The sequence below is a fragment of the Ochotona curzoniae genome, unplaced genomic scaffold, assembly GCF_017591425.1.
Source record: "Ochotona curzoniae isolate NIBS_2020 unplaced genomic scaffold, NIBS_Ocur_1.0 contig_4773, whole genome shotgun sequence".
Taxonomy (NCBI): Eukaryota; Metazoa; Chordata; class Mammalia; order Lagomorpha; family Ochotonidae; genus Ochotona; species Ochotona curzoniae.
This window is the reverse complement of record NW_024466383.1, coordinates 43,374-66,835: the sequence shown is the minus strand read 5'-3', so window position 1 is coordinate 66,835 and position 23,462 is coordinate 43,374. Positions and strand designations below refer to the sequence as shown.

The following is a 23,462-nucleotide window of genomic DNA, read 5'->3' as shown; positions in this document are numbered from 1 at the left end:
TCCCCACGTAGAACATGAAGATTTACCTGTCAGTGTGAATTGTCTGAGCTCCTGCTTAATATGGGGCATGTCCTTAGCCAGTGGAGAAAGATGCTTGGTTGGGTGACATCACAGCCCATAAGCCAGACAGGCTGTAGGGTACCTGTGTTAGGTACACAGGCTCTATAAGAATGGGAACTGTCTTTGATATTCTCCTGCTGTCAGGGTCCTGCGGGCCCTATGTGGCTGGTGAGAAGATGCTGATGTTTGTAAGGGCTGACTCTGGTCCTGGTCTCACCACCTAGGAGCTGGACCTCTGTACTGGACTCCCTCCTGCTCCTGTCCGCTGACCCAGCTGTCTCCTCCCCACCTGTTTCCGTGGTCTGAGGACATGGAGCACAGCTGCTGCCTGTCTCTGCTCTGCAGTCTCCACTTCCTGCGTCTCCTTGTGCAACTGCCCATGTTCGGCTTTGCAGGTGAGTGTATCCCCGTCTCTTCTCTTGGTCTCCCTGGGGCGGGAGGAGCCCCTGGTGCTCTCTGCCAGGATGGAGTGAGCTGTGGGGGACCAGTTGTGAAAATAGGATGCCTTTCCCCAATTCTAATTGTAGTTACACATTGAAGATGAGTTACTGACTATCAGGGGGTTTCAGGGATATTGACAAATAACCAATTATTTGTAGGGGGTTTAAAAGTGAGGTATGTAACATTTGAAAACCACATTTTCTTAATTTCTGCTTTTCCTCCTGTGCTCAGCAATCACTGTTCCTTCCCTACCCCTTCATAAGGAATTCCCTTTCCTTGTGGGGTTTTCCTTCTAACAGGGACAGTGATCAGTTCTCAGGATTGTGTCTGTGAAGGGAGATGAGTGATAGGATATGAGGCAGGACAGAGACAGGAGGGTGTGGGTAGCAGCTGAGTTGAGAGTGGTGGACAGTGTAGACAGTGAGAGGGGAACAGTGAGTGGGGGTAGACAGCGAGGGGGTGAGCTGTGAGCATGTCCAGGAAACATAGTTCCTCAGGAGCACCCTATACACAACTGCAGTTTTCTCGTATGTGAGGAATAGTAGTGGCCAGTGGATCTGAGTGAAAGAAGCAGAGCTGTGGTTAGAGTAGTAGTGGTACAGCTGTTGGACCTTTGGGACACTGGGTGAGGATCTGCGGGGCTAGGTGAGGGCTCTGTGGTCATTAGGAGTGTGGGTTTGCTCATGTGTTGAATGGACCACCAACTGGAGTGGAGAGTGAGCAATGCACCTGATCTGTGGGTATCTTTTGGTGAGACATGTTTGCCAGGCCAGGGTGGAAGCGCATGAAGCTGAGGAGTTGTTCTGGGCCCATGGCATCTTGTGCTGCAGAAGGGTCCTCCTATGACCCAGTTACCAGACTCAGGGAGCCAAGTATGAGGACACAGAGAATGTGGGCTGCACTTCTTTAATCATTTTGATTTATACTCCTATGACCAATGACTGGTTTGCAACAAAAAGGGTATTGGAGGCTGTTTTAGGTGCTCCTTGAATTTAGTGAGCAGAAAAATATAGACAGAAATGATAAACTCAGCTGTGGCGTGGGGGAGTTGGGCCATCCCCTGTTTGTGACCGAAGGATCCAGAAATTCCAAGGAGATCCTGGTACACTCTGTGGTCAGTGTTTAGGCTTACCTCATACAGGCTAGATAGAGCTGTGGATTGCCAAATGTGGCTCCTGGATTAACAGTATCAGCTCCCAGGGGGATCCTTAGAAATTTTTTTCTTTTTAATATTTTTTATTTTAACAATCTTTACATGGTTAATTTGGGTAAAAAGGGTCAAGGGCTACAGGCAAGTGGATAAGACTATTATTTCCATACTGTTTCCTTCATATATCTGAGGTAGAGGGGGATATTGAGGGAGAAGCCCCACCTGATTTCCCACCCACCCCAAGTCCCGCATGTGGGGCATGCTCCGAGATACTCATTGAAGTGGTTTCAATAGGTCACCAGTTTTGGAATTGCTGCTAATCTTGCCTCTCCAAACACGATGAGGTTGTTGAAAAATCCATTAATTGACATTGTCCATCATAGCGTCTCTATTTGCCCGGTATTTTGTTGCTGAGGTGGTTGATTAACTTGTTCCATCTTCTGTCCCTTCATGGTTTGTGTTCTGAGTCTGGCATTTCAATTGGGCAGATCACCAAAGAAACTTCGTCTGAGGTGTTCCCAGGCCAGATACTCGTATGCACCAGCAAGCACAGGGCCCAGCACAGTCCATCACCCGGTCAGCTGGTAGTTGCAAGTGCTAGGTTGCTTCTGTTTTCAGCCCCGCCTTCTACTGGAACCAATGGGTGTTGCAGTCCAGCCTGGTTCTGCACAGCACATACTTGGTCTTCACCTAAACCAGTGGGAGCTGCATCCTGCTGAGAGCGGCCCACAATAACCCCCACCAGGCCAACCCCCTACCCTGGTTTGCCAATATGTGTGGCAGACCAGTCCAATCTGACCCACATCCCCCTGGTTGTCGTACATGGCAAATGGCATTGAAGCTTGGATCCATCTACCCAGCTCAACAGACCAGCCTTCACGGGTGTGGTTGGGTGCCTCTCTGTCTAGCTACCCCAGCCCCTGTCCTAGTTCTCGTGCCTTCCCGTGGCAGTGGTAACCCAAGAGGGGGGAACCCACTATTTCCCTCCCAGGTCTCTCACTCCCGGATTGTGCACTTTCCAGGTGGTTCTGCAGTTTAACTTGACAGGATTAGCCCTCAGTCCCAGTTTCTGCCAGCTGATGCTACGGCTATAACCAAACAGCCCTCTCCCATTCTAATTGTAGGTTGCAGATCCTTAGAAATTTTACAAATTTCTGTGCCCACCTCAGATGATTCGATCAGGAATTCTATGTTGAAGCCTGTTGAAGCCTGTGATCTGCTTTTTATTTTTCCAAATTGGGTGTAAATAAATAAATAAAATGTAATATATAACACACTATTAAGTTTTATTTATATTTTGCTCAATTTAAGATTTTTTTGGATGATGTTTATATAGTTGAGAAAGAATGGATGCCCATGTGGACTACTGATTAGAGTGGGAGGGGCCAAGGAATGGGGGAAGGTAGCTAGACAATTGTTTCCAATTTCCTTTTTTTTTCCTTCCTGTATCTGGAAGAAGGGAATAGAAAAGGGGAGAGGGCTGCTCTAACTAGCCTCATCACATCAATACCTGGGGATAGGGTATGGCCACTCTATGTCATCTCAGGGTCCCTGATGTGCATCATGTTCCGAGGATACTGCTTACGCGGTTTTGATATTTCTGTGGTATTACTGACTTTGTTGTTCCAAGATTGAGAAAATCCGTCCAAGTTCCACTGGCTAACATAGTCTACCTTAGAGTCTCCATTTGGCCAGGTATTTGTTGTCAAGGCTTGGCCAGGATAGTTGTCGAATTTGTTCTGTCCTCCATAGTATTAGATATTCTCTGCAGGCCTCAATGATTTGTCATGTTTTCCATGTGCATAAGGTAATGGTGTCCACTGAACCAGCTTCAGCAACCTACGAGACTCAATACTGCCACATGCACTCCATGGTCAGACCAAAGATCCTGTGATTTTCCACTTGGTTGGAGTTTTGAGTCCAGTGGTCCAACAGGGAGGGGACCCAAAGAAATCTCCCAGCCATGACTCCAGAGCTGGCTCCTGTGTGTGCTTGCCAATGTGGGATTTGGTTCAGTTTGTCACCCGTATCAGTCTACACACACTGGTGGTTGCAGTAGCCCAATCAGTTCTGTCTCCAGGCTCCTCTCTTATGCAAATCAACAAATGTTGTGGCCTGGTCTAACCCTGTCTGCCACATAATTGGTTCTCATATATAACAGCAGAAGCTACAGTCTAGTTGAAATGACCCCCAAAACCTCCACCTGGTCACACCCAGTCTCAGTTTGTGCATATGCCAATATGTGCAGCAAACTGGGCTTGTCAGACCATATTGCATTTGGTTCTTATACATACTAATGGATGCTGCAGCCTAGTTCAGCCTGACTGATCCCACTATCCAGCCCTCATTTACACTGGTGAGTGCTACCACATGTCCTGCCAAGCCTGCTTCCAGCCCTGGTTCTCAGGCTCACTAGTGGGAACTGAAACACATGAGAGGTGGGCCCACAATTTTCCTACTAGGCCCACTCCCAGCTCCACATTTTGCACTTTGCAGGTGGTTCTGCATTCTAACCTGACCGGACTTACCCATCATCCCAGCACTTTCCAGCTGGTACTGCAACAAAGTTGGTCCAGCCTGTACTGACTGGCTCTTGCATGCACCTGTGCATATGATCACATCCCAACCTGGCTCTCACCATAACCCAGCTCACATGCAGACCAATAATTGTTCTAGCCCTTCTCAGCCTAGTCTACCCCATATCCCAGCTCTGACGGTCACCAGTGGGAGCAGCAGCCCAGCAGTCCCCTTACTGGTCTTGCTCCCCCACCACCAGGGTCTTGTGGTGGCTGCTGTGGTCCAGTCTGGCATGCTCTGCCTCACCTTGGCATTCACTAGCAGATTCTGTATCCTGTTTCAGCTCTGCCTCCCTCCTAGTTACATCTTATGTTAGAGGGTGCTGCAGTTCAGTCCACACTAGACTGTCCTTAGTCCCAGCCCTAAAGTAAACTGGCTGGTGTTGTGGTCCAACCAGCCCGTCTTGCACCTCATTTTAATTCTCATGTCTCCCAGTGGTTGCTATAAACTTGCCCAGCCTCGCCTACCCCAAGATCTGACCCACAGGTATGCTGTTTGGTACTGTAACCTGGCTTGGTCTGGGCTGATCCCAGCCTCGGTTCTTATGCTTACCTGCAGGGACTACTAATTGATGAAGGAGTTCCCCAAGCTCCTCTATCAAGCCACCTCCCAGTGGCAGATCTCATGCATTTTGATGTATTGTTTGCCCAGCCTGTCTTGGCCTACCTCCTGTCCTGGCAAGTATTGTGGCCTTGACTGATAGTCTCATACCTGTTATGGCTCTTAGTGTTGACTGCTACAACCCAGTCCTGCCTGGCCCATCCCCAAACAGCTTTTGCAAGGTTAGGCAGTTACCAAGACCTTGCCCCACCTGTCCTACACTCACCCTTGCACTTGCAAGAATCTGCAGGTGTGTGAGCTTAGCCCAGTCTGGCACAACCCAGGCTTAGTCCACAACCATGTTGAGGAATGGTTCAGCCATGTCCAGACTGTTTCTTGCCCCCATTGCAGCTCTCACACTCACCAGTGGGAAACACAAACCAACTAGGGTGTCCCCTTAGCTCCCTGACCAGGTCTGTTCCCAGCCACAGATCTTGTGCATGCTGGTGCTTGCTCTGACCCAGTCTGGCATAGCCTGTACCCTAGTTCAGCCCTTGCTTCTGGATGCTGCAGCCTGGTCTAGCCCACCAGCCCTGAGTGCCAGCTTTTGCTTGTGGATACTACAGACTAGCCCTACCCATCCTGCCCCCATCCCAACTTTCATGCAAACTGGTAGGTATGATAGTCTAGCCCAGTATGGCCCATATCCATCCTGATTTCTGCACATTTGAGTGTGCTACTGTTTGGCCCAGCCCTCTCCAGTCTTGTCCCACCCCCAAGACAGCCCCATAACTCAGGTGCTTCTTAGTGGGAGATACATTCCAGCAGGGAAGTTTCCCATGTCCACCCACCAGGCTCACTCCATGACCCAGATCTCATTCGTGTCAGTGGATGGTAGGCCCTTACCCAGCAGAGTCCACAACCCAGTCTCAGCTTTAGTGTATGTTTGTGGGTGTTGCTGCTGTAGTCTGAACCAACCTGGCCTGTTCCAAACCCAAGTATCCATGAGGGTCAGTGAGTTTCATGTTTATACAGAGTTTAGTTTGTCACCACTTCCAGCTTTTGGCAAAGCAGCAGATACTGTAGTCCCACAGGGATGAGTCCACATATTCCCCTTAGAATATGCCCCCAGACCTAGTTCTCTTGCATTCTGGATAGTGTCAGGTCCAGCCTAATGTGATCTATCCTTTGTTCTGACACTCACTGGTGGGTACTGTGATCCAGCCCTGCCAGGTAGGCCTTCCAGTACTAGCTTTTGTGTGTGCTGGTGGGCAGTGGTAGATGCTAATTGGCTCAGCTCTAATCTCCCATGTGGATGGGTGCATTGGTCAAACCCAGCATGATCCTTCAGTTTCTTTCCTTGAAACCTCTGGGTCTCAGCCCCCCTCTGCTCACCCCCAAGTACAGTGGCTTTGTTGGTAGAGGTCCCCCAGAAATTATTTCTCACCAGCCACAATCTCCCTCTGCGGTCTCCTCGCACCCTCACAGTCCATCTTCTCTTTCATTATCAACCTATAGCCGCAGAGCCTGTGAGCACATAGTTTTCCCTGGTCTTTTGACAGAATGATGAGCTGGCCTGAATGCTCTGCCTGCACACTGGGACCCACTGTAGACTTCAGATCAAGTCCTCTAGCACATGTACTGGTCTAGACCCATCCAGGACTCAAGCATGTTAACGAGTCCCCAAGCCTGGTCCACTAGCACACCATACCAGCATGCCAGCCTGGGGCCCTAACACCCTTCCCACTCCTCCACCTGCCTAGGACACAGGCATGTGAGGGAGTTCCCATGCCTGCTCTGTTCTGCTGGCCCAAGCATGAGTCTGCATGTCTCTCCGATGCCACCCAGGCACCATACAAGGAAGGTGCCTAGGCTCCCGTCTCTTGATCTGGGTTTTATAAGCTGTACTCTAATCCCTGCGTGTACTCAGTGCTGTGACCCACTGGGGTAGAGGCTTTTTTTCATGGGACAGCCTGGGCCAGAAGCTCAGTTCAGAAGGGACATCTGTGACATCATTTCTGAGTCTTGTCCTTGTGGTATGAGATTCCATCCAAATGTGGAGTTGTAACTGCTCAGTCCTCATCCTTGAGGGCCCACCTATTCCCAATCTGCCTTTCCTCCCTCTTTTTTTTTTTTTTAAAGATTTGTTTATTTATTGGAAAGTCAGATACACAGAGAGGAGGAGAGATAGAGAGGAAGATCTTCCGTCCCATGATTCACTCCCTAAGTGAGCACAACAGCCGATGCTATGCCGATCCATACCAGGATCCAGGAACTTCTTCCGGGTCTCCCACGCGGGTGCAGGGTCCCAAAGCTTTGGGCCGTCCTCGACTGCTTTCTCAGGCCACAAGCAGGGAGCTGGATGGGAAGTGGAGCTGCCGGGACTAGAACCAGCGCCCATATGGGATCCCGGTGCATTCAAGGCGAGGAGTTTAGCCGCTAGGCCACGGCGTGGGGTCCCTTTCCTCCCTCTTGAGAGTCTGTGTGTCTGTTCTTGAGTGCTGTCTCCCAGTGTTCTCTGTGTCTGTGTCCACAGATGAGTTCCTGGTAGCTGGCCCCAGTGACCCCATAGTGGCCGAGTTGGATGGTGATGCCACTCTGCCCTGCTTCTTGTATCCAGCCATGAATGCAGAAGACATGAAGCTGCAGTGGTTCCGCTCCAGATTCTCAGAAGCAGTGTTTGTCTATCAGAACGGCCAGGAGCAGAATGAGAGGCAGATGCCCCAATATGCAGGACGGACCTCACTGGTGAAAGATTTCCTTTCCCTTGGACAGGCTGCTGTGCACATCAATAACATCCAGGTTTCAGACAATGGGAAGTACACCTGCTTCTTCCAAAAGGGAGATTACTATGAAGAGGCCATTCTAGAACTGAAGGTGGCAGGTTGGTGTCTTGATCTGTATTCTAGATTCAGACCTTGAGAATACTGAATTTGGGAGGAAACTTGTGAAATTTAGTGTTTCATTTTATATGTGAGGGAAAGGAAGCTCATTCACTGAATCATTTTTTTCAATATTAATCTTTTTCAGGAAACTTTTACTTATTTGCAAGGCAAACTTACGGAGAGGATGAGTGAAAAAGGAAATGGAGAGAGAGAGAGAGAGAGAGAGAGAGAGAGAGAGAGAGAGAGAGATTGCATCAACTGTTTCACAGCCCAAATGGCTGAAATTCCATTATTGTAATACAGTGGAGGCAGGAGGTAGAACCTTCTCCCAGGTCTCTGAGATGGGTGCAGGCATCCATGTCCTTGACCAACTTCCACTGCTTTTCCAGATTCATTAGCAACAAGTTAAATTAGGAATTGTACAGCTGGGAGTTGCCAGCATTTCAGGCAGAGGCTTAATCTCTGTGCCACAGTATCAGCCCCATCAATATTAATTTTGTCTGTGAAGTCCCAGGTGTGTGCTATGCCTTGTTCTGGGCACCAAAGATCATCAGCCAAGCAAAGCAAAGCATAGTTCCTTGGCCTTAGAGTTTATATTCCAGAAGTTGAAATAGAAAAAGCAAAATGAATAAGTAGCTGGATGATGTCTGAAGATGATTAGAGCTGCATGATTGCTTGGTTATGTTCTGAGACGCTATTAGTTTCACTGCTTCAAGATTGAAAAAAATCCTTCCAAAGTCCATTGACTGACAGAGTTCACCCATGTGTTCCACCCTTTCAGACACTTTCTGCCAAAACTTAGCCAGAATTATCAAATCTGTTCTGCTCTCCATCTTTATACATTGAACTCAACATCTTCTGCAGGCCCAAATGAGCTGGCCATCATGCTTCCCGTATGTACCTTGCCATGCCATCCACTGCATAGGTGTCAATAATCAAGGAAGCCTAGTCACAATACATGAATTCTTCTTATTCTTCTTTTTTTAAAAGGATGATTTATAGAGACAAGGGAGACAGAGAGAAAGATCTGTCTGCTGATTGACTTGTGCAAGTGTTCACAACATCCTGAGCTGAGCCATTCTGAAGCCAGGAGCCAGGAGTCAGGAAGTTCTTCCAGGTCCCCCATGACATGGGTTCAGGGTCCCAAGGCTTTGGCACATCCTCTACTGCTTTCCCAGGACATAAGCAGGGAGCTGGATGGGAAGTGGAGTGTCCAGAACTCAAACTGATGCCCATATGGGATCCCAGATATGCAAGGCAAGGATTTAGCCACTGGGCCATCGTGCTGGGCCCATAATATGTACATTCCAAGGTCAGACTACAAATTCTAAGATTCTCCCTGTGGCTGGAGTTTTGAGTCTAGTGGTCTAGTTGGGGAGTCTCTCAAGAAACCTTACCTGGGATGATCCAGACCTGACTCTTGAATATGCCAGTTAGTACAAGGTCCAGTTCACTCCATCATCCATATCAGCCTATGCACACTGATGATTGTGGTTGCCTGATCAGTTCTGTCCCCAGATCCATGTTGCATGCAAACCTATGGGTGCTGTGGCCAGTTCAGCGTGCACAGACCTGGCCCTTATGCCAATCAGCTGGAAAGCCAGACCTGCCCCAAGCCGCAGTTCCTTTACATGTGCAGCACACTGGTCTGGTTCATGCCACATCTCAATCAAGGTCTTGTATACACCTATGGATGTTGCAGCTTAGCTTGACCCACTTGACCCCATGACCCAGCCCACATAATGGGTCATTGATGGGTGCTACTGCCTTGTCCAGCCTGGCCTGCTTCCAGCCCTGGCTGTTGTGTACACCAGTGGGAACTTTAGCTCAGCAGAGGAGTGCCCATAGTTTTCCCACTAGGCCCACTTACTGCCACTTGTACTTTCTGTGGTCCAGTCTGACATTATCTGCACCCTGTTCTTGGGCTTGCTAGTAAATGCTATGGCAAAGCCTGGTCAGTTTGCCCTTCTCCTGGCCCTTGCATGTACCAGCAGATGTAGTGGCCTGGTATAGTGTGGCCTTCCCCAAACCCAACTCACATGCATGTCAACCATTGTTTCAGCCCTGCCCTGCCTGGCCTACTCCAAGACTTGGCTCTCATGTGGACCAGTGGGTTCTTCAACCTAGCTCAGCCTGTCCCATACCCACTGTGGCTCTTGCAAGTGTCAACGGCCTCTGGAGCCTATCCCTGTCTGGCACACCCCCAGACCTAGCACACACACATGCCAAGGAATGCTTCAGCCATATCTAGCCCAGTTTGCTGCCCCCATTCCAGCTCTCATGCTCACCAGTGGGAACTGCAGCTCAGCAGGGGAGGGGGATCCCCTTAACTCCTTTAGAAGCCTACTTCCAACCATAGATCCTGTGCATCCCAGTGGTTGCTCTGACCCTACCTGGCATGGTCTACGTGCCCCTGTCCCCCAATCTTGGCCTTTGCTCCAGCCTGGCTGGGCCTAGCCCAGCTCTCATTGGTGGGTGCTGCAGTCCAATCTGCCCTCAATCCCTGGATTTTATCCAAACTGGTAGGTGTGATTGCATAGCCTAGTATGGCCCACATCCCATCCTGGCTGTTGTGCATAACAGTATGCTACAGGTTGGCCCAGCCTTTCCTGATCAACCCCCCACCTCCAAGGCAGGCCACATACCTGCCGGAGTCCAGCTCCAGCAGAGTTCGGAGCTCGGGAAGGGTGCGTGGAGTCGGCGATAAAGAAAGACACAGAGGGCCCGGCGCGATGGCACAGTGGTTAAGGTCCTCGCCTTGCACGCCCGGAATCCCATATGAGCGCCGGTTCTATCCTGGCAGCCCCGCTTCCCTTCCAGCTCCCTGCTTGTGGCCCGGGAAAGCAGTTGAGGATGGCCCAAAGCTTTGGGACCCTGCACCCGCGTGGGAGACCTGGAAGAGGCTCCTGGCTTCAGATTGGCATAGCATTGGCCATTGCGCTCACTTGGAGAGTGAATCATCGGACGGAAGATCTTCCTCTCTGTCTCTCCTCTCTGTATATCCGCCTTTCCAATAAAAAATAATAAACATAAATCTTTAAAAAAAAAAAAGAAAGACACAGAAACAGACACATGGTGCGTTCTCACCACAGCTCAAGAAAAGCTGTCCTTTTTATTTACTCAGAACTCCTCTCAAGCTTCTATACAAGCAACTAATTGTTCTGTTTTTTACTTCAAAACTAGTGGGGCATGTACAGACATTTGGTCATTCTGTCTGCACTTCAAGGCTAAGCAGGTGCCCCTAAAGATAATTCTGCCAAATACTGCATTCATATTCTTCAAAGCAAGCTATTATTTATTTTTCATGGAGCAACAGCCAGGACTCCAAGGCCAAGGCACATGAGATTACCTGCTAATCAGTAGTACTTTCCCACCACATTTCTACTTCTACAATTTACCCATCATTTAATGGGAAAATAGGTTACAAGGGAAAAAACCTAAAATCTAAAACAGAAACTTCAAATGTTAAATCTCCCTACAACTATAGACTCCTACAACCCCATAAACAATAAGACAATAATCAAAAGCATTTTTTAAAATAAAAACATCCTTAATTCCTCTAGCTAAAAATTATAAAAGCAGCTAAAACAATTATATTTTCTTTCTTTTTTTTTTAAAGATTTATTTTTATTATTTTTTTTTATTGGAAAGACGGATATACAGAGAGGAGAGACAGAGAGGAAGATCTTCCGTCCGATGATTCACTCCCCAAGTGAGCGCAATGGCCGATGCTATGTTGAGCCGAAGCCAGGAGCCTCTTCCGGGTCTCCCACGCGGGTGCAGGGTCCCAAAGCTTTGGGCCGTCCTCGACTGCTTTCCCGGGCCACAGGCAGGGAGCTGGATGGGAAGCGGGGCTGCCGGGATTAGAACCGGCGCCCATATGGGATTCCGGGCGTGCAAGGCGAGGACCTTAACCACTTGCACCACCTCGCCGGGCCCGACATTAACTCTTAAGCTCACATCAGTGGCAAACAATGCTTCAATAGATTACAGAATTCTTAGTCGGGTGCTTGAGTTTCCATGCAAAAAGGTGGTAAAACTGTGTCAAGGTGGTCAGAGAGAAATCCGCTGGGCCTTGCCTAACAGCTGGAAACTCCCCCGGACCTTGCCTCACAGGGGAGCTGTTCTCTTCACACCTTCATGCCATCCACACCTTCTGCATGGTCCCCAGCACACACCAGTTGAGAAGTGGAGCTGTCTTGCTTGGTCTGACCCACACCCAGACCTGACTCAAACTCAGCAGTGGGAGCTACAGCCCAATAGGGGAGTTCCACAAGTTTCTCCACCAGACCTACTTTCAAACCCAGGTCTCACATGCCAATTGGTCCCAGGCCCCTACTTGGCATAGTCTGCCTCTCAGTCTTGGCCTGTGTGTGCTGGTAGATGTTGTGTTCCAGCTTGTCCTACTCCCAATTCTTGTGTGTGTCTGTGGGTACTGTAGCAGCCCAGTCTATTCCCAACTGCAGTTCCTATATGTGTTAGTGAGTTCTGTGGTCATGCCTAGATTGGCCCGTCATCACCCCCAGCACTTGAGCAAGCCAGCTAGTATTGCAGTCTTACAGGGGTGAATTCACAAATCTCTCACAGAAATGGCCCCCTAACCTAGTTCTCTCACATGTTGGTTAGTGTCATAGTCTAGACTAACATGCCTCACCCCCGACCTTGACACTCGCTAGTGGATGCTGTGGTCAATTCTTACCAGGCAGTCTCTAGCCCTAGTTTTCCTGTGCACCTGTAGGTGGTGCTTGCTACCAACAATCCCACATCAGGTTTCCCATATGGATGGGTACAGTTGTTTGGCCCTGAAACTTCCCTGGTTTTCTGCCTCCAAACCATCCAGTCTCAGCTCCCTCATTTACCTGCATTTGCAGTAGCCCAGAGTGTGGAAGTCTCCCAGAAACCATCACCTGTAATGTCATCCCTCAGTAGTCTTTCCTCCAATACAACCTCATACCCACTTCCCTGAGCAATTCACAGCCCTACTTGTTCACAAGAGTGCAGTTTGCTTAGCCTGGTCTTCTGGTGGTGTGGCGTGCTGGCCTTAATGTAACCTGCGCATGTTCATGTGCAGGTCCCCAGACCCTGTCTGCAGGTATTCTGGTGTCTGCTGGCATGCCAGCATCTGCTCCACACATATCTTTTTAAAAATATATAATAGACTACTATGCTGACATACTGCTATAATTAAAATGAAGTTGGCATGAACCAGGCTCAGAGTACCTGCTAGCTAACAGCTGATTTTCTCCTAGCAGTATAACACTTACCTTGGTACAAGGCAATCTAGGCAGTTGTCTAGAGTCGGGGCCAAGTGCTTTTTAAATCTCTGCTTGTCACATTAATCTCTTACTGGCCAAAAAAATTACATGACCAACTCCAGAGTCAGAATATGAAGAAACTACAGAGTATTTGGTAGAGTCATCACAAATGAGTCAACATTATGAATTCAGTTCTGAAATGTTTAGTTTCAAGCATCTGTAATAAAAACTGTTTGAGATAGCTTGTAGGGAATGTGCATGAGGCAAGGTGACTGAGGAGGTGGTATAGTTTTGAGAATGATTTATTTACAAAGAGAAGCAGTGGGTTAGAATTAGATTCCCAGGAATATGTGTGAAATGAAGACTAAAGGTTCATGCATGGAGTCTGAGGGTCAAACATCTTCTGTTGCTTCTGACTCTTGGTTTTCACCTGCATAATGAAAGAGAAAAGCCCCCTCCCCATGAGACTTCCAAGGGGACCCTAAGGTCCTTGCATGCTTCAGGGCATGCCCTTCCCACTGGCTCCCCTTGAAGTTGGGTGGCAATTAGATTCTGTTAAGGATTTGGGACCAAGTGGGTCTCCAAGGTCCTCCCAGCTCCTCTGTTGCAGGTTTAGGATCTTCCCCACAAGTGCACATTGAAGGGCCAGAGAAGGATGGAGTTCGTGTGGTGTGCAAGGCCTCGGGATGGTTCCCGAAGCCCCAGGTGCAGTGGAGAGACGTCCGTGGAGAGAAGTTTCTGGAGTTCTCTGAGGCCCACACCCAAGATGCAGCAGGGCTGTTCAGCGTGGAGGCTGCTCTGGTGGTGAGAGACAGCTCTGCAGGGAACGTGACCTGCTCCATCCTCAATCCCATCCTGGGCCAGGAGAAGGTCATGGCCATCCCGATCCCAGGTCAGTGCTGCCTCTCTTTTCTAGAAGGAATGGAGAGAGTGGTGTCCCTGGGTGTGCTGGTTGGGCTTGGGTTCTCCCCTGACTGTGTGTCCTGCTGGGCACAGAGCCCTTCTTCCCTCAGGCCTCTCCCTGGAAGGCAGCTTTCACTGTGAGCCTGACTGTGCTGGGACTGCTACTTGTTGGAGCTGGCTGGGTCACCAAGAGAGAGCATTCTGCAAAGGTGCGGGAGAGGCAGAAACACTTTAATCTTTGCTGGATTAAAGATGCAGAGCAACAGGAAAAGGTGAAGGCGCTGAAGTCCAGAGGTAGGCAGGACTGGGCCAGGCAAAGTGGGGGCAGAAACTGGTGCTGAGAAGAAAACTGACATGACTGGAATGCATGGGGGCAGCTTTCCACAGAAGGCGACTGTGGAGGTCCAGAGAGCATAGCTGGGGGTGTGGAGGTCTGGAGGTCTGGAGTCAGAGCTGTGTATAGGACACAGAAAAGGGCTTTCCTGTGAGGTCTGCAGGCAGTGTGTGCTCTCCTCTTTCTGTTGTGGCGTTCATGGTGTTTCCACTCTCTTTCAGATGAGCTCCAGGCAGAACTCGGTAAGCTCTGCTCTCCCTTGTGAATCTTTGTTTCTTGGAGAGGACACTGTGGCTCTTAGTTCACTTGCTCCCTGTGTGCTTTTCAGGTAGGAGGAAGGCAGCGTACCAGGCTGGTGAGTGACTTTGGAGATGTCCTGTGGTTTCCTGTCCCTCCTGTGCCCAGCTGTTCCCTCTCCTTGTTTCTGTCCTGGCACGGAGATATGGAGGTCTGGAGGCAGCAGGGCAGTGGTGGGTGGCTAATCTTACTCTGCTTTTTCCCAACTGGGCAACTGTTTATTGTCTATGCTTTTCAAAAAAAGATTTATTTAGGGCCCGGCGGCGTGGCCTAGCGGCTAAACTAGCCTTGAGCTTGCCGGGATCCCATATGGGCGCTGGTTCTAGTCCTGGCGGCTCCACTTCCCATCCAGCTCCCTGCTTGTGGCCTGGGAGGGCAGTCGAGGACAGCCCAAGGCTTTGGGACCCTGCACCCACAGGGGAGACCTGGAAGATTTCTTTGTTTTTTATTGGAAAGTCAGATATATAGAGAAGAGAAGAGACAGAAAAATATTCTGTCCACTGATTCACTGCCCAAGTGGCTGTAATGGTCAGAGCTGAACCAATCTACAGCAGGATCCCGGAGCTGCTTCTGGGTGTCCCACGCAGGTGCAGGGTTCCAAGGTTTTGGGCCATCTTCGATTGCTTTCCCAGGCCAGAAGCAGTGAGTCGGATGGGAAGCAGGGCGGCTGCTGCATGTGCTGTGCCCATATGAGATCCTGGTGCATGCAAGGTGAGGACTTTAGCTGCTAGGCTACCGCACTGGGCCCTATTTCTTGTCTATCCTTTGATCCCAGGTTGCAATGATGGGCCAGAAGGTTGTCCTGCATTCTGGATTTCATTCCAACCCTGACCTGCCCCCACATGGTTGTTAGTGTTTATCCTACAATACACTGAGCTGTTGACATGTACCAAGAAGTTAAAGAAGATGCTCTAGGTTTTATGAGAGATGGCATTTGAGTCAGTGGATCTTTGAGCCTGAAAACGTGACCTGTTTGCTTCCCAAATCACTGCCTGCATTGGGGGTGGGTGTGTATGGTGTGTGGTGCATTTCTTACCTGTTCCTCACCAGTGCCAGTGAGAATGGATGGGAAGAGAACTATGCTGCTGACCAGGTGGGGGAAGGGGTATTAGGAGGTAAATGTTTCTGAGAGTAGTGTTACTTTTCTCTATACATTTATATATCTACATTTTAAATTTTCGCTGTTTCTTTTTGAAAGGCAGAGTTACAGCCAGAGAGGGCAAGATGCATATAGAAAGATGTTTTCTATCTGGGACCAAGACTTCTTCCTGGTCTCCTATATGGGTACAGAGGCCCAAGCATGTGGACCTTACTTTGCTGCTTTCCAAGCTGCATTAGCAGGGAGCTGGAATGGAAGCAAAGCAAATGGAATTGAATTTGCACTGATACAGGATGGTGAAAATGTAGATGTCAGCTATGCCAGATTCCAAACCACTCACTCATTTTGTCTTCCTGAGCCACAGGTGATGAAGCTTGTACAACAGATGCAGTGGTACCCCTGTCCCACTGCTGTGTGATGTTTGGCAACCAACTGGATGACTTGTGCCTCAGAACTTTTTCTTCAGTATCTCCTTTTCTGGAAATACTGTATGATAACTAACTGTTATAAATATGGAGTCAATTATACTTTTCACCAAATATTGTGTGATATACAGTTTTTTTCCTAATCATGACAAATTAAATATGGGGCACATGACACAGCAGTTTCTGTGAGTTTTGAGGTGCAGGGTGGTGATTTGGCAGCCAAACAGCACACAGCAGTGGATCAGGGTGCAACTCTACCTGTCATACAGGCTTCCTGATCTGTGGCCAGGAATTTCCCACAGTCCTCTGCTGTCTGACACTGCAGGAGGCCACTCCTCTGCAGCCCCCCTTCTCCTGCTGTCTCCCCTCAGCACAGAGGGCAGGTGGGGGTTGAACAGGTGGTGGCTGTGGTCTCACATGTGTGTTTCTTTTCAGCTGGGAGGAAGGCGCATCTGTATGCTGGTAAGTGAGCTGATGGTTCCTTTGCCTCCCCTCCCCCAAACCTTGCTGTGCTCTGCCTCTCCTCTGTCTATGGACTTCCCCCACATGGGAGGGGTGTCCTTGCTTTCCCTGCCCCATATGCTCCCTTCCTCCCACGTTGGCCACAACAAGGACTCCTCCTTGGGAGTCCAGCTGCTTCCACTCTGGGCTTTCCCTCTACTCATATCACTGTTAGGGCTAGAGACACCCTCTGGGAGTCCTTGTTCAACTTACCCTTTTCATTGTGGTGGTGACCTCAGGGAGAGATTAGCAGGGCAATAGCTGCCCAGATCAAGAATTGCTAGTGTTTAGAAGAGACTGGAAACTACTCCCACCTGCTTAGACTTCATTAATTCTGTGACCTTATCCCGAAACCTGCCCTTTTTGGTTCAGCTTTGTTATCCTTTCTCTTCCTGGTCCTCTGGGATGTGTCTTTGCTGTGCCTTGTATTCTGACCACTCTCCAAGCTGGGTGTCTTTCTGTACACATCCTTGTTTGCTGAGGAATCAGTTACTCTGAATAGTTGTAAATCTGGGAATCTGAGCATTCAGGATATTTGTGGATGCATTTCTGAGTGGTGTCTATGAAGTATTTGAAATTATTGCACTGTTTTGTGTATTATGAGTGGATTATTTCATAGGGAGAAAGAGAGTGAGGAAGAGAGAGCGAAAGACAAGAGAGACCGTTTGCTAGTTTTTTCTCCAGCTGCCATTAATAGCCTGTGCTGGGCTAGATCAAAGCCCATAGCTGGCTACTAAGTTCAAGTCTCCCATGTGATGTGAGCATCCCAACTGCTCGGTGCTGCTTCTAAGTCTCCATACTCAAAAGAAGTTGGAGTGAGTAGATGGAGCTGGAAATCTACCCGATATGTCAACTGGAATGTTGTGTGTTTTAATCATCAGGCTGAATACTTTTTCCCGTTTTGAATTTTAGAATATTTATTTGAGTCGAGAATGAGAGAGACAGAAAGAGAGAGAAAGAGAGAGAGAGAGAGAGAGAGAGAGAGAGAGAGAGAGAGAGAGAGAGAGAGAAAGAAAACAGACACTTAGACACTTTTTTGATGCTGCTTTCCATAAATGCCTATGATGTTCAGGGTTGTTTCAGGGACCAAATTCAGGAGGCAAGAATTCATTCTTAGTCTTCCACATGGGCAGTAGCAGGAATTCAGCATTGATCCATCATCTTCCTGCTGTTTTCCAGCATGTTCAGGAGAAAAAGTATTGGGAGCTGGATCTGGGCATCAAATCCAAGCACTCAGATGTGAACTGTGGGCAACTTAACCAGTGGCTTTAGTGTGAGCTGTGAGGCCAATTGACTGCTCCGAGTAGGTGTTTGTCCATTTCTTCCTTTCTTTCTTTCTTTCTTTCTTTCTTTCTTTCTTTCTTTCTTTCTTTCTTTCTTTCTTTCTTTCTTTCTTTCTTTCTTTCTTTCTTTCTTTCTTTCTTTCTTTCTTTCTTTCTTTCTTTCTTTCTTTCTTCCTTCCTTCCTTCCTTCCTTCCTTCCTTCCTTCCTTCCTTCCTTCCTTCCTTCCTTTTTCTCTCTTTCTCTCTCTCTTTCTCCCTCCCTCCCTTCCTCTCATCCTTCATTTCATTACGCATCCTCTTTTCCTCTTTTCTGCTGAGTTTATGTCTTTTGTAATTTAATACACATATTCAGGGTCTTGTGCCTATTGTTTTTAAGAACAAACCCCATTATTATGGTAAAATTGAGAGTTTCTTGTGATGATCTCTAGTTATGACACTGAAACAATTTCTAACATGTTTCTTGTGAAAACTAAATGAATTGTGCACTGAATTTTAAACACTTATTCATTATTTTTATTCAAAAGGAAAAATTACAGAGAGTGAAGGAGATACATGCATGCATATACACACACAGAAACACACATGCACAAGGACAGAGAAAGAGAGAGCCTTCTGCCAGCTGATTTACTTTTGAATCACCTGAAATGACTGTAGCTAAGCCAATCCAAAGCCATGAGCTAGGGGCTTCTTCTGGGATTCTGACATTAGTGCAGGGGCCCAAGGAATCAAGCCACCCTCCTGTGTTTTCCTAGGCATTGAGCAGAGCTGAATGGAAAGAAGGAAGGAGGGTCTGCAACAGGATGTGATTTATGTATATATGCATGCAAGGGAGGTCAATTAATGAGCAATGTGTTTTGCAAGTAGACTACTAATAATTAAACAGTGTACATATGAAAGAAATGGAAAACACCTCTTTGATCTGTTATCACAGCTTGAACATCAGGGAGTTCCTATACTTTTGTTTTCCTGTTTCAAATATTTCAGGGCCTTTTCCCTGAATTTTCAGCTGGTTATGGTTTTACATGGTGAGATTTCCTGTTTTTCTGAAAATTATTGCCTTTCTAAAAATCTTCCTTTTTTGTTTTTTTAAGTGAAGTATGTGAATGGCATTTGATTGTTGTTTTCATGGTGTTCATTTACTTACCATCACATGATGCAACCTCCAATAAAAAACAAAAGGAGACAATAAAGGCAATTCCCTCAGAAGATAATGAATGAATGATACTTTGAATGAGTATTTGGGGATCTATTCCCTGTAGGGCATCATCAGTTTCCCACCACCAATCCTTCGTAAGACCCTGGGCAACTAGGTGTTGAAAGTGTCCAAAATTTCTGATTTTATTTGCTCAGTGTCTAGAGTTATATTATCTCATTTGCTCTGAAAGTATACAGCATACAATATAGATAGAGCTGTTATATTTAGCAGAAGTAACACAGAAATAGGAAACATTCAATCACAGGCTGAAGCTTCTTATTGCTTGCTCTCCCAACCAGGTTGGAGCCTATTCAAATACTGTTGACCCGTTTTTTGAGATCGTCATTAATCTTTCCTGTGGAGTCCAAAAGTGATGAGATTATTTTGCCACTGTTGTACAAAATCATGAGTTTGGACACACAGCTGTAATGGCAGTCTGGCAACTGTTACAATAGCTATAATAGCAGTAAGCCCAGCCCATGAGTTAAAATGATGAGTCTAATGAAGTGTTTAGTCCAGTACAATATATTTTTAAAATATTTGTTTATTTTACTGGAAATACAGATCAGGGTTACAGAGACAAAGAGAAACAGAGAGAAAGATTTTTTATCTGCTGGTTCACACCTCAAATGGCACTGATGGGCTGAAGCTGAATCAATCTGAAGCCAAAAGCCAAGAGCTTTTCCATGGTCTCTTACTTGTATGCAGGATCTCAAGGCATTTGGTTATCCTCCTCTGCTTTACAGGTCATAAGCAGGGAGCCAGATGGGAAGTTGAGCAGCTGAGACATAAACTGGTGCCCATAAAGGATACTGGCACTTGAACGTTGAGGATTTACCAATTGAGTCATTGTACCAAGCCCTAGTGAGGTACAACTATTTAGAAACCACATTCAATAGGAGCCCTTCTGTTGGGGAGTGTTGCCATTCTTGGGTAAGGTTAATGGGCAACCAAATATTTTGTTGAGCACATAACACAAGGATACTATGATTTTGACAGGAAAAATCCATACTGTTATTAATATAGGTATAAAGTCTATAATAGTAATAGTCAATATTATTGATAGTGAAATTAAAACTTAACATTCCAATAGCCAACATATAAATGAGGTTGGAACAGGCTTGAACATAAATAAAAAGTACTATTATAAAAATGTCATAACTGCTATAGCTATGAATATTACCAAGAAGTTTGCTGTTTAATACAGTCCTGGTCATGAAGCATCTGTTAATTTCCATAATTGAATCTGCTTGGAATAAAGGACATAGTCATGGAACAGGCAGGAGGAGGGTAAAAAGGGAACAAATCTCCATCATACCAGGTCATTAGCCATTGCATTTCATGAGAGGATTATTCCAGGAGCAAGAAATTAAATGATTATATAGATTGTGATTATAACCCTCACTACAGTTGTGTGAAAATTTACGATGGGATTCCCAATCAAAATCAGAACAGTTATGAGAAAAGAATTTTCCTTCTAAGGCTCTACAGTGGTTCCAATGGACAGGTTGATATTCCCAGTGTTCATAAAGATAATAATACATAAAAAGAGATGAGGCTTTCCTATATTAGCATAATTTCCATCAGTTACATTGAAGGATAAAGCTTGGTTGATAACAAAAAACATTTTGGTCTTTTCAAAGGTGTTAAAATATGAAACCAGGTTTGTTTTACCAGAGGTAAACATGGAAAGTCAGCACCTAAAACACAGGGGAAGACTATGAAATCCTAAAGAGATATTGAAGCATTTACCCTCTTCCCCTGAAAACACTGGCACCTCTGATCTCCAAGATACAGGAAAATGTTCAGTCATTAATTCAAGTAAAGGTTCCTTATCTGCCCATTCAACCCCTTAAAACAATGGAGGGTGAGGTTGAGGGAACTGCTGCACTTCTGAAGCTGAATAAATCATAGAGGAACCCATAGTTTCTCAGAGGATTTATCAGGAAGTTCTGTGGAGACAAGCATGTAACCTTTGCCACATGTTATTAGTGTTCAAGGATAACAGTCATTTGGTTTTCTCACCCAGATAGGGTTTAAAAGGCCTTATTAGAGAATATGGATTTAGAAAAATATTTGTCAGCAAAATTTGAGGCAAATTTTGAAAATTAAGTGGGAAGTGGAGCCATAAGACTATGAGAGATAGCATCAAGAAAAACCTTTAGGAAAAATTTATCCAAAGCTGATGCCTGCTGTAAGTTTGAGACAAGAGCACAGCTTTGTAATTAAACTAAATTGTAGGGCCCGGCGGCATTGCCTAGCAGCTAAAGTCCTCACCTTGAACGCGCCAGGATCCCATATGGGCGCTGGTTCTAATCCCGGCAGCTCCACTTCCCATCCAGCTCCCTGCTTGTGGCCTGGGAAAGCAGTGGAGGACGGCCCAAAGCCTTGGGACCCTGCACCCATGCAGGAGACCTGGAAGAGGTTCCTGGTTCCCAGCTTTGGATCGGCACAGCACCAGCTGTTTCGGTCACTTGGGGAGTGAATCATCGGACGGAGGATTTTCCTCTCTGTATATCTGACTTTGTAATAAAAATAAATAAATCTTAAAAAAAACAAAACTAAATTGTATAATAGAGAGAGCAATGAGAATATAACAAGAATAACTTTTTGATTAGTGAAATCGAGCATAATTGCCTCAGTGATTTAAAATGTTTTAATAACAGCCTATTAGAGATTTAAGTAACATGAACCAAAGAGATTTTTTGTTGATTTAGTGATCTTAGTTTAGGTCAGAACAAAAATAGTTTTAGCAACAGTTTAAGATCTTTAGATGCTTTTAAAATTGCAGTCAATTGATTAGAATTACTTCTTGTTTTTAGTAACATGAGTTTGTAAAGTTTTTTCAGATGATTTACAATTATAGGTAGAGTATAATATAAAAGTGCCTGAACTGGGCAAGTAAAGCTCTCTCACCTTACAACCCTTTGACTCTGAGCATGAGTAGAGGCTTTGCTTTGATCAGTAGCTGCCTTCCTCCATCCAAGGAGGAGCATGGAGGTGGAATAAATGCAGTGGTCTTGGGAGGTGTGGGAGAGGCTTTCTGTGCTCTCCTTTTGTTCTTCAGGTGCTTATGCTGGGGAGGTGGGGCTGGTCCTTAAGCAGCTATGGTGATGTCAGCTGGATACAGGTAGGGACAGGTCCTGTGTCATCATTTAGGGGTACCATTGGCAAGCATACACCATGACATTGGAGCTCATGGTCTGGGTGACTTGGTTTTGAATGGAAATTGATGTACTCTTTTGGGTTTTCTTCTTCTCTTAGACCTTCCTTTGTCCACTGATTCTCTGGACAGCTCTGAGACCCTCCATCTCCCTCCACAGTATGTGGGAACTTTTGGTTCCCCATTTTCTCATGTGCATGTTGTAAAGATACTTTCTACCCATGTGTTAGAAATGAAATGTAAGTTCAGCGTAGTTAGTACACTGCAAAGGGAATGGAGGGACTTGGAATATTGATTTCCTCAATTTTCTCTCAAGTATAAATCTAGCTTTCAGGATGGTTTTGTGTCTAGGAAATTGATTAGCACTAATTGATAGTGAAATCTTGGTAATGACTTTGTTGTTGTTGAGGTCAGAGTTCAGTTTCTCAGTCCTGGGATATTAGCTTCATGTCTGGCTTTTGTAGGAAGGTTGTTGCATTGTGTGTGTGTGTGTGTGTGTGTGTAAGAAGCTCTGAATCATCTGAATGTATACTAGTACATTTCCCCTTCATTCTCCCATCACTGTTTCAGGAGAACAGCTGCCATCAAGTGTACAGTCTTGTGCAGACCCTGATATAAGTGTGTGTTCTCTTTTAGATTGGCAGAAGGAAGAGTTCCAGGCCTGTGAGTGACTCTGTTTTCTTTCTGGGTGCTCCTCTTGTGGTTCCTACAGTACTTACCTCTCCTTCAGTTCCCTGTGATGATGGAAATTCTGACACCATCAGCAGTGGTGGGGTGGGATCTATAAGGAACGAAGTTGGGTGTGCTCCTCAGGTCTCTGTGACACATCTGACTCTCAGAGCATTGTGGTTCCTCCTGCTGTTTGGAGGCCATGGGCTTGAGTTCAAGGGCCCTTAGCTCACTGGCCCTGTTCCTTCTCCATGCAAGTAGGGGCTCTAGGGTTGGGTTGGCATCCTGGTTATGGGGAAAGATGGGCCTTACTTGGTTGAGGATTCTCTCTGCAGGGCCTGTCACTCTGGATCCAGATTCTGCTGATGCCAACCTTGCTGTTTCTCCTGAAAGGACCAGTGTGACCTGTAAGGGCAGAAGATTGGGTTATTGGAAGTACTCCAGTGTGTTGGGCCTTGAGGGCATCACATCAGGAAAATGTTACTGGGAGGTGGAGGTCAGGGCTGCAATGATAAAAAAATGGGGTCTTGGAGTCTGTGGGGAGAAGGTGACAAGGACAGACTCATATATACCGTCCCCAGATAAGGGGTTCTGGGTTGTGAAATTTTTTTATAATATTTGTCATGCTTGTCCTGACAAATTAAAGCCTGTAGTTCTTAGGCAGGATCCCCACAGGGTTGGGATC

The 23,462-nt window shown here is 46.7% G+C and overlaps 1 protein-coding gene across 1 annotated transcript; it reads left to right on the top strand.

The window, feature by feature from the left end:
* Nucleotides 1–370: 370 nt before the first annotated feature.
* LOC121161266 (butyrophilin-like protein 1) lies at nt 371–22,771 on the top strand (the record flags this gene model as incomplete). Its single annotated transcript, XM_040987573.1, has 5 exons — nt 371–455; nt 7,281–7,652; nt 13,519–13,800; nt 16,402–16,428; nt 22,745–22,771. Coding segments are annotated over exons 1-5 (793 nt in total), but the record flags the coding sequence as incomplete, so codon positions are not given.
* Between the last annotated feature and the right edge of the window lie 691 nt (nt 22,772–23,462).